The sequence below is a fragment of the Notothenia coriiceps genome, unplaced genomic scaffold (genome assembly GCF_000735185.1).
Source record: "Notothenia coriiceps isolate Sejong01 unplaced genomic scaffold, NC01 NC01_scaffold00021854, whole genome shotgun sequence".
NCBI lineage: Eukaryota > Metazoa > Chordata > Actinopteri > Perciformes > Nototheniidae > Notothenia > Notothenia coriiceps.
In genome coordinates, this window is record NW_011354555.1 from 88,155 (window position 1) to 99,942 (window position 11,788).

Below are 11,788 nucleotides of genomic sequence, written 5' to 3' on the forward strand. Positions count from 1 at the left end.
GGGTCAGATCTGATGTACAACCCTTTGACTAACAGGGTGACTCACTGCCGTTTTGGGCCTTCAGGCCACTGTTTGGCTTTATTTAAACATTGAAACCAAAGAGGGTCAAACAGCCAGCACTAGGGGCAAAAGGCAAAATGGTTCAGGTATGTCTCAGCAAACACATTCCCATCCTCTATCGAGTAGCATAACACAAATATTTACGCCACATGCACACATAAGCATATGCAGCATCAAACCTTGTATCATAAATTAGGAATCCGCATAATTCTTGCTTTTAATTATTCTGGTTTAGTGTGACAACATCATCAATTATGTATTACGTGTCAAAGCCTCTTCTTATTATTTGTTTTGAATAGCTAGTCTGATATTGGCTTCACACAGTAAAAGGCACAGGTTTTAGATGTATTTTATATAATTATTACACTTGCTACGGCAAAATACAGGTTGATAATTATAAAACATGTACTTTCTTCTTTGACAAAAGACATTTACTCAATTTAAATATAAAAAGCAACACCTGGGATAATTCAACTGACAAATCATAACAACGGTAATGAAGCCCCTGATGAAAAAAACCTAATCATGAATTATCCTGACACATCTCAAACAAATGTGGAACAATAATTTAACTAGAGCTAACAAAACCACATGTTACCTAAAATGAAACATTACAATAGATTGAATCTCAATCACCAACATACTGTATATTTCTGACAGTTTGCATTGCTTTCCAACCAGTGACTATTCACTCTTATGTGCACACATCTGAAAGGGATGTGAGTGCCTTTCCCCTTTCCTCCACTCCCCCTAGTGTATCCATCCAACACTGCATTTTCCTCTGTGCATCTCCCAAACAGAGAGAGAGAGGGGGGACAGAGAGAGTGAGAGAAACAGGCCCCGCCTCCAGATGACATCAGTGCTCTATTGAAGCTAGAGGCAAGCACAACTCCACATTTGTGTGGAGGTCTACCCGTGCACCAACGTCCTTGCACAGCCTACAGATTGTGTATGTGTGTGGGGAGCACCAGTAAACAGAGCAGTGCTGCTAAAGATAAACTCCAAATAGCTCTAGCCTTGTGAGTGAGAGGGGCTCTTTTGGATTTGAATTGAAGTCCTCCTGGATTGGATTATATGTTTTTCCCCCGTTGTGAACCCCAATTTAAGAGGATACCTGTTACTTTCCCTTTTTTTGGTTGATTATAGAGGTAAGTGTGTTTTGCTGGTACAATCCTGTTGGGAATGCATCCTTTTCATCTTTTTGGATCTTCTTTCTGGCAGATGGAATTCAAAATCATGCGGGATCCTAAGGAGTTGCTTGTCTATTTATTAGTTATCCCCCTCTTCTTTCTTTCTTTTTTGTTTTCCTTTTGAATACTCGGTCAAGGAGAAACATTATTTGGTTTCTGTGATGGGGTTGTGATAGATGCGAAGCAACGCTTTAAGCGATAAAAGAATCGTGAGTGCATATTTCTTCCAAACAATCAAATTGAGCCCTAGTTTACGCACTGCGAGTCATTCTGCTCAGTATGGCAAATGAAATCTGACTTGGACAGATTAATCCGTCTCGTCATCTCAAGTCCCTCACATGTCTGCAACTTGCTGCTCCGACCCTGTGCTGCTTCCCTATTTATTCTAGCAGAGCCCACAAACAGAACATCTCTGTTTCTGCTCTCCCGTGTTTCCACTCTGCCTGTACAGATGCTTTTCTTGTTTCGACACGCTACATTTCTAGATCACATCCACACTCCGCCTCAGTACATTGGTCACAACATGTAAAAAGCACTTTAAAAAGAGCAACAGCGGCGTCTAAAATCTTTCATTTCCAGCTTAGAATTTCCCCCAAACAAGTGGGGAAAATAAAGAGTGGCGAATACGCAAACTTGATAGGATTAGCGGGGCTGTGTGATCTAGTCTCAGCGCTGCAGCTCGAGCAGACTCCCCGGCGTGAATCTGAAATTGCGGTGCAGATCCCGCGGAGTCAGACATGAAGGGGCAGCTGCAGAAAGTCCGCTAAATGCGTCCCCAGCGCCACTGTCTAACACTCGGAGCACCCCTTTTATGCATTAAAATATACTGCTTTAAATTGCAACTAGTTTGAATATAATAGGTACGTCCCCTTAAAAAGAACATTACAACGTTATGAGAGCTTATTTTGTAGGGGCGCAGTCATGAAAGTCCCTTAAAATGTTCCATAGGCAGCAGTTTGTACACAAGCAACGGCTCATTTAACGCACATAACATACTGTAACATTAACAATGACGCAAAACACATAGGCCTACCTGACTGCCGTAATAATAGCACCCAGAAATAGACGCAATTTAATACATCCTGCTCATATGGCCGACTAACATTCTCATGTTAAACTATATCATTATGACTCAAATACACTGTACATATGAACTTGATATTTATACCATCAAGCCAAATGCAATACTCTTCTTCAATTCTCATGCACTGTATTTAAGCTGGATGTTTTATAGTCAACTCCAGGGCAGTAGCAGTTTTTAAATCCAATTTAACATAACCTTTTGAGATGATAAGGGCAGCCATGCTTTACACATAGCCTATATATAAATGCAAACTTGACTTCAATTATCAGGCAATGTAACTGTAGCTCTTTGTTGTCAGGGTGTTTGAGAGACAAAGGAATAAATAGCCTGTTAAACATAGTAGACATGAGGACAGACCCAATTGTCTATACCGCCTAAGGCAAAAGTCCCCAGTCAATTGCTTTCAGAGGGAATTCACATTGCAGATTAACAACTAACCAGGTCACTACAGACAGAGTATTCTATTGCCTCAACAGTTAAATCATAAAATATGAATGACTGTTAGGGAAGAGAGTGATAAAAAAGACTGAGAAATACCCAGACATATTTCAGATTTGACACTGTACTCTGAGGAGGCCTGCAGATCTTTTCATAATTTATTTATCCACTGAGCAGTGCTTTTTACCAAATATTCCAAACTTTAAGTGTCAAATTGTTTTGCATTGTTAAATGGGGGATTAAAGTAAAAAGGTATAAACATTGCTGCAAAGCATAAACACTGCAGGGAAAATCTTTTCCAGCACTATGACTCAGGAAAAACCGTAGATGGGCCAGAAGTGAGGTTAACAAACCTGTGTATTGTAGGTAGGTGTCTGGCCTGTGCTGAGATGGGCTCCTGTGAGCAGCTAAACATGAGTATTCAGTGTTTTGGTGTTTGCCTGTCACATACAGACACACACACACACATCATCTTGCAGTGCCTACCACCCCCATGTGGGGAAAAACCACTGCAGCTGCTACAGATCTCTCCTTTCAGCCTGTTACAAAAGAGAGACCCCCGTCCGTCCCAGGCCTCTGTGCTCCTAATGGACCGGCAAAAGTATCATCTGGTCCACCCATCTAAAGACCGCACTATGAGGCCACATACCAAATCTGTGAAGCTATCACAGATTTGAGCCCATTTTCTCTTCGCCTGAAAGGTGTCTTGTGAATTCAGATCTGATCATGAATGTTCCATTGTGTCTCGGCACCACAGCAGGCTGCTGCTTGGTGTCCTGACATGCAGCTTACTAATATGTAAATCAAAGGGAAGACATGGCACAAAAACAATAAAAACAAAATGTTCCTTCAGCAGAAAATCATGAAATAAACTATTTTATATGACAAAATACAATTGGAAACTTCACTTTGCTTAGATATTAAGATAGCTTTAGCAGCCAGAATACAAATGTTTATTTGCATAATAACACAACCATAGCAAATGTTTTCTAGTTTGAATTGCGTGTCCTTAAAATCAAAACAACTTGCCAAATCACATCACAGAAACAACATATGTTAAGACCAAAATCTGAAAATAAATGTACACCCAAAATAACAATTTTGTGAGCAATCAACCATAATTCAAAACTATATTATGAATTAGAATAAATAATCAACAGCAGATACAAACAACATTGATTTCCCAATGGAGGGCTCTACTGTGGTTCAAAATTAATTCCAGGGCTCATGAATAATTTAACAGTCAGCCATTACTACTTCTACAGCACTTTCCCTCCTAAATGCAGCCAGTGTAATATTATTCTGTATTTTACTAAAGTCATTATAATCAGCAATACTTTTGACAGGCATGAAATTGTTTCTATTTGAGGTTTTCCAAAGCCTTTCTTGTGCAGTGTATGACTAGGGGGCACAAAGTCTCGGGCTCTGTTATTGCAGACTGATGTGCATTTATGCGTGTTGAGCTCACAATGGCTATCAGTGTCCAGCTTTGTGTGAGCCTCCCACACTCTTCACTGAAAGGTAACTAGCTGTACACACAATTTTACCAGGATGCTCAATTTAACTTTGCCAGTTCAGATTAAATGAAGCAGAAGCCACTTTGACTGTCGGCCGGCAGAGCTTATTAGAACGATGGAGAAAGACATCCATCACTAAAAATGTTTAACTCAGCCTTCATTGCCCTCAAAATGATTAGTGTGCACATTTGAACGTGGGTGAGAGTCCGTACGTACATGCGTGTGGGTGTACGTTATTAGTAAATGCAAGAGAAAAGGCTTCCAAAGTGGACTGTGTAAAGGAGAGGCATTTCTAAATTGCCTGAATAAACTGCTTTAATACCTCTGTTGAGGTTACAAGGTCCACATGCTTGCCTTGTGGTGAACAAAAGAGAGGGGCCACTCTCCTGAAATCCGATGAGCGTAAAAAAAGGGAAGGGGGAAGAAACAGCCCAGCATCTAGGCCTGACTGCCCCTCGTAAAGTAAGCATGATGTGCTTGTTTCAAAGCAGACGTCACCCACAGTTTAACGATGATACAGTATGCTACGTTTTTTTTTGTAGCTCTTTCTGACTATATTTACACTAGATAATAACCACGTCCCTTGCCCTTTGTACTGGACACTGAGACATATTCTTTTTCTTAGCAGGTAACAGAATTGTAGTGGCCAAAGTTAAACTAACATGAACATGATGTGCAATATAATAGCTATTTATTCAGGGAATCATCCTGTATCTCAATTCTACATGCCTATAATTCCAAGTGCAGATAATTCCTGCTGGTCTCCATTGATAAGAAAGAATTGCATTTATAATTACTTTCTTTTATGTAATGCTAAGAATTCAAGGATTCATATCAAGACTACATACTTAACATTATTCAGAGGATGGGGAACTTTACAAAATGAGGTGAAAAGGGCAATTTAAAATTGAAATAGCTTGACTAAGTGCTACATTAAAAGTTCATTCCAGCAGACAGACATCACATATCCTTCTATCACCCCGCCATTTTCTAAACTCCATTACTGAATTTCATCTCTTCCCCCCCCCAGTCAGACTCCTTTATTTCAGAAGTCAGTAGAGGTCACATCTGGTGCTTTTCCCTCAGACTCTAATCTAACTAATGTAATACTGGACTAAGGAGCCGTGTTTAGATGGAGCAGAAGGAAGGGGGGTATTATTATTACACAGCATCTCAGGAGTTGTAATCGAGTTTCAAGCCTCTCAATTTCCTAATCTTCTCCTTGTCATGGGCTACAACTGTTAAACGGCCGGGCCCCTTGTTCCTAATTTACCTTTACATGTTTTACAGCAAACAATGGCAGCCAGGGGGTCACATGAATGGTCACACGACATAAAAGGGACGCACGGCTATTGTGTTCTAAGAGGAAACATAATATTTTCTTTAGCAAAGGAAATTCTATTTTTACTAATAGAAACAACATTCTTAGAGGGTGGGGTGAGGCAAAGGGGTCACACGGAGGAGCTAGACAGGGATAAATGTGCTCTTCTCCATACAACATTTAAATGAGCCTCATTTGTCATGTGTGCTTTTAACAATGCAAGTCATTCAGTGAGCTCTGACTAGATCCGTTTTTCCCCTTATTAGTGGAATCTGACTGGCAATGACTACCTTTGTTTAATTTCAGGACTAGTTCTCTTCTTAAACACCAAAAGTTCAGCCTTAGATTGAACAGGACTGAGAATGGCACTCCACCCTGAGCCATTGTGTTGGGGTCTAGATCAATGTTGTCTTTCGTATGCATAGACGTTCTTTTCTCGAATCTCCATAAAAAAATAAATGTGCTCTGTCAAAGTAAAGGGCTGTAAAAAGGTCAACTGGCTAAATTATAGGCCAGAAGAAAGAGTATTTTAAATTCACAATATGAGCGAGGTCAGAGTTCAGCATCAAACACAATCGTTATTCTTTCAGCATCAACACCTGGTTCACTTAAGGTTTCACATGAAAATTAATGGCTGTCATGAGTGGGCATAGAGATTAATGTATCAGATCAAAAGAATAAAATAATGAGAAAATAAGGTATAACTAACTCAAATCTGTTAAATAAAGGCATTTGATCAAAACTTGAAAGATTACACTTATTGCATGATCGTCAAATCATTATTTTGTACTGATTGAATGTGGACACTAAATATGTTTGTCTCTGATTTTTTCAGAACATCACCCAGGTGTGAGGAGGGCACAGAATAAGACAAGCTGCAGATGAGTGAGGGAGGCTGGGCCCAGGAGGAAAGGGGAACATTGGCTATCTCCTACAGAAAAAGGGACCATAGCCCTGGATTAATGCGTATACAGGCTCGGCAAGGGAGCAGAGGATTCTGGGTTACCTGAAGACCTGGAGTACACGAGTGAAAAGGCCTGTATTGAGCCTGTGGCACAGAGGATTGGCATGGCTCAGACCAGCTTTGGGTCAACTCATCATGCCTGTTGGGCTTGATTGCAGAAAGGAGCCTGTGCTGAAGCTCACTCCTTCCAACACCCGGAGCATTTTACTACACTCAAAAAATCTCCTTTGCAGTTATGGCTGTTGAGCTCAACACCCATTAGGATTTTTAATATTACCTGAGAGCGCATGTTTTATCTGTAAGAGGAGATGCTTTTTCTACAGGCTTATCTGCCATGGTAAAGGCATTGAAAGTATGAGCCTCTGACTACACAGAGGAGGTCTTCGTCCAAACAAGGATCAGCTCAGCAAACACTGACCTGGTCAGGATATCACCAGAAACCCCTTTGGACAAACATTTCCTTTCAGATAGGATAAGAGCAAATTCAAGAGGAAAGCCTGATTGGATTTTTGTTGGCTGGAAAGGATTTACCCCATCGTATAAATCAGGTATGACAAATACGGATGGCTTTGCTTCTTTTCACTTCACTGACCAGGCCACCATTTGTTATGAGACGTGCAGGAAGAGAGGTCATGGCAGGAGTGCATAATTAAAGCAATAAATCAGTATGAGCCTAATTAAAAAAGGAACTACACATTGATAGTGAAAAAAGAGACAGACAACCAATTGGCACTTTCTGCCTTTCACCAGTTTTTTCATTTCCAGGCTATGAATTCTGTTTGTTTCATTTAATTTGTTTGTTGATTTAAACTCATAAAATAACACAATTACAATAAAAAACATTAACATAGCACTGTGGAATGTTTGATAAAGCATCCAAATGTTATGTTTTGGCCTCTGAAAATAGTAAAATAAAAACCTGTCTCTCTTGGATCTTAACATGCTAAAAACGTTTTTCAAACCACTTTTCTGTGAGGGGAGATATCTCTTCGCTACCTTGTTAGCGGCAAGTTAAACCTGAGAATTTAAATGGCAAAAAGAATAGGTAATGATCCAACAGGACTTAAGAGCATGTCAGTTCTACAACAGTTCATCAACAAAGCCTTACTTTGTTCACTCTTGTGGTCAGTAGCGATGAAAGGCAGCCTTGAGATACAGAACTGTGTAAAACAACTACGGGATGCCATTAGCTTTCACAAGTCAGGGCCAACAAGCCGAGGCACAGAGATTTAATTCACAAAGTTCCGAAGTTAAAACATTTCTTTGATAGAAGTTTTGTTTCTAATGCAGGTTACTTTTTTTTAACTTCTTATCTTCTTATGAGATGGACAGACAGATCTGAAGAAAACTGTTTATTAAAGGGGGAAAAATAAATGGTATTGTTGCTCTCTGGCAATCCTAATGAGCAATTCATATACATTTAATAGGAGGATTTCAAACTGATTTTTTCAGCAGTTATTTAATCTAGAAAGTGCTGCGGGCAGCATTTCAAACACCCGGCATTTATGAGAACAGGAATTTGGCTCTCCTTTAAAGGCCTTGTGTATTAAATGTACCCTTGTGTCTTCTCCCCAGGGGCCCTTGAGTGATTAGACTGCCAGGCAACACAGCTTCAAGATGGTGCCTCAATGCAAGGCCTTTATCCTCTTCATCATCAGGGTCGGGCTGCTGCTGGGTCTTGCTAACCCCCTGGTGACCTCCACCTCGTGTCCCTCAGCCTGCCGCTGCGATGGGACCTTCGTCTACTGCAATGACCGTGGCCTGACTTCCATCCCAACTGGTATGCCCAAGGATGCTACAGTGCTCTTCCTCCAAAACAATCGCATCAAGAGTTCGGGCATTCCTGCAGAGCTCCGCACGCTGACAAATGTGGAGAAGATTTACCTTTACGGCAACAATCTGGATGAATTCCCCACTAACCTTCCTCTTGGGTTAAAAGAGCTCCACCTTCAGGAGAATAATGTTCGGATGATTACCCATTCCACTTTAGCTCAAATTCCCTACATTGAGGAACTACACCTGGATGATAACTCGGTATCTGCAGTCAGCATTGAGGACGGGGCCTTCAGGGACAGTAGTTACCTCAGACTGCTTTTTCTCTCAAGAAACCACCTGAGCACCATCCCTTCAGGCCTACCCATGAGCATTGAGGAGCTGCGCTTTGATGACAACCGCATCTCCTCCATCTCAGAGCAGTCGTTGCAAGATCTCATCAACCTAAAGCGACTAATCCTGGATGGTAACTTGCTCAACAACCGTGGGATTGGGGAGATGGCTCTGATCAACCTGGTCAATCTGACCGAGCTCTCGCTAATGAGGAACTCCTTGACATCGCCCCCAGCCAACTTGCCAGGCAACAGTTTGGAGAAGCTGCAGCTACAAGATAATCACATTAATCGGGTCCCGCCTGGGGCTTTTGCCTTCCTTAGGCAGTTGTATCGCCTGGACCTGTCTGGCAACAACCTGAGCAGCCTCCCACATGGTGTGTTTGAAGATCTGGACAATCTCACACAGCTCCTGCTACGCAACAATCCCTGGCAATGCACTTGCAGGATGAAATGGGTGCGTGACTGGCTGCGATCGTTGCCATCTAAGGTGAATGTACGTGGCTTTATGTGCCAGGGTCCAGATAAGGTCAAAGGCATGGCAATTAAAGACCTAACTACAGAACAGTTTGACTGCTCCGATTCAGAAATCATTCACACCTACGAGACAAGCACAGTCTCCAACACTCTACGCCCCACACAGCCTCAGTGGCCCTCGTTTGTGACTAAAAGGCCTGTAGTAAAAAGGCCCGACTTTGGTAAGAATTACCACAGCACTACCACTTCTTCGGGCAGAAAGATCATCACCATCAGTGTGAAGTCAAGTAGTGCAGACGCAATACACATATCATGGAGAGTGTCCCAGCCCATGACCGCCCTACGGCTCAGCTGGCTGAAGCTGGGACACAGTCCTGCCTTTGGCTCCATCACTGAGACCATTGTGCAGGGGGAGAGGAAGGAGTACCTGCTCACGGCACTGGAGCCAGAGTCTTCCTATAGGATATGTATGGTTCCCATGGAGACCAGCAACATTTACCTGTCAGATGAGACGCCAGTTTGCATCGAGACAGAGACTGGTTCTCACAAATCATACAACCCGACTACAACTTTAAACAGAGAGCAGGAGAAAGAGCCGTACAAAAATTCCAGTCTGCCTTTGGCTGCTATCATTGGAGGGGCTGTGGCTCTTTTGGCAATAATCATGTTGGCACTGGTGTGTTGGTATGTCCACAGGAACGGTTCGCTTTTTTCCAGGAATTGCACCTACAACAAAGGCCGAAGGAGAAAGGATGACTATGCTGAGGCTGGCACTAAGAAGGACAACTCCATCCTTGAAATACGAGAGACTTCTTTTCAAATGATACCTATAAATCACCTTCCGGTGTCCAAGGAGGAGTTTGTGATACACACGATTTTCCCGCCTAATGGCCTGACATTATACAAAAGCCCACATAACGAGAACAGTATTAACAACAGGAGCTACAGAGACAGTGGAATACCAGATTCAGACCATTCCCATTCATGATATTGCGCATGGCCATTCATGATGAGTGCGTGACATAAACAGAGTGGCAAGACTTTTACAAAACACTGGATCTATAAGACTAAGGAAGCAATGTTCTGTACATTTGCCATATAATTTATATTTAAGGACATTTTATGAGGACGAAGAAAGTTCCAGTTGCAGGCAATCACTGAACCATCAGTGGGTATTGTAACTAACTGCAATTCTATATTTTAGGAATTTGTAGTAATTTGTACTGTATTTCCTTTGCTTAAGGTTATTGACCAACTAAAAGAAACTCTGTGTTCTACTGAGATATGATGACTTGTCAACTGTGAAAGTGGGTTTTCATTGCCGTGTTGAACAATCAGACCTTAGAAAACCTTGTAGTATAAGCACAGGTCATTCTTTTAACTTTGTGGCTGTCTGAAAAACAAAAAGGCAAAAAAATGACATAAAGTAAACTAAGGCACAGCTGATCAACTAGTTTGCAAAGCAGGCATGTTGCCCTCGAAAAGAATGAGCAGTCAGTAGCTGTCTCCATATAATAAGGACCAAGAGTCCTGCTCTAGTATTCACCTGGTATGGATAACAAATAACTAAAGATGAGGTGCCATGCTTTATTTCTCTGCTTTGTTCAGTGTGTGATTTTTCTTTCTGTTTAGCAAGAAGAGGAAACACAGCAAAGCAACCCAAGCAGGGTCCAGTGTTTGATAGGATTGTAGACCACAGCACAGGTCAGAAAAAGCACACAGACCTTAAGGAGCTCTCTGCTTCTCAAAACAAGTAGACTGGACAGGCTGAAACAGAGGACCCCCCACCATCTCTATTTGTACAAGCCAACAATGGCCAAACGACAATGGCGGCATTCTTTAGTACCATGTACCCTACGTCATTCTAGTCACCAGGCCGAAAAGAGAAAACATGTTCGATTTCATTAGAATTACAACCGTGTCAGCAACTCCTTGTTATGAGTATTATTTTGTATTGTTTTCCAAATGAACACACTATTATGTTACCACAATTTGAAGTTAACTGTTCTTAACAATTGAAAACCAAAGTGCATTGTATGCCCTTTGGCCAGTCTTGTATGTGCCTTGATCCAATGCTTATTGTATTTAGCTTTTTAAGAAACCAGTGACTTTTTTTCATACACACTTGAATATGAAAAGATATTGGTCATATTACAGAATAAAAGTGGACAAAAATAACCTTGGTCTTCCTTATCTTGAGTACAACAAACCCCATTTGAAATCCTACTTTTTTTATTCTGTTCAATTACTATTATCCCATAATGCTTTGCTGTGATTGCTCAATCCTTTTTTTTCTACTCAAGATAATTTTATCTTTGTACAAATGTGAATTGCCCTGGAGTAAAGTAGAAGGCTACAGGGGACCGGTTTCATTCACTTATATCTCAAATGACTGTCGAGGCACACAATCTTAAATTGCTTGGAGAGGAAAAACAGAACCTACTACAAATATATCCTCACATTGATCTGAACTCAAAGGCTTTGCTCATAGCCCTAAAACCAAATCTCCCCTTCAAGACTTAGTGAACTCTTAACAACAATAACTGAGATACCGTTCTTGAAACCCAGTGTTCCACTCAGGGCTGTCTGCAAAGCAACATGTGCTTGAGGCTGATGTTGTTCTTTTGTGTGG

The 11,788-nt window shown here is 41.4% G+C and overlaps 1 protein-coding gene across 1 annotated transcript; it reads left to right on the plus strand.

Moving 5' to 3' along the window:
- Nucleotides 1-974: 974 nt before the first annotated feature.
- flrt3 (fibronectin leucine rich transmembrane 3) lies at nt 975-11,350 on the plus strand. Its single transcript, XM_010780455.1, has 3 exons — nt 975-1,208; nt 6,446-7,122; nt 8,150-11,350. The coding sequence occupies exon 3, from the start codon at nt 8,192-8,194 to the stop codon at nt 10,142-10,144; it is 1,953 nt and encodes a 650-aa protein (XP_010778757.1). The 5' UTR covers nt 975-1,208; nt 6,446-7,122; nt 8,150-8,191; the 3' UTR covers nt 10,145-11,350.
- Nucleotides 11,351-11,788: the final 438 nt, after the last annotated feature.

Excerpts from the sequence above, each read along its gene's own strand:
- flrt3 (XM_010780455.1), top strand. The coding sequence starts at position 8,192 with ATGGTGCCTCAATGCAAGGCCTTTATCCTCTTCATCATCAGGGTCGGG.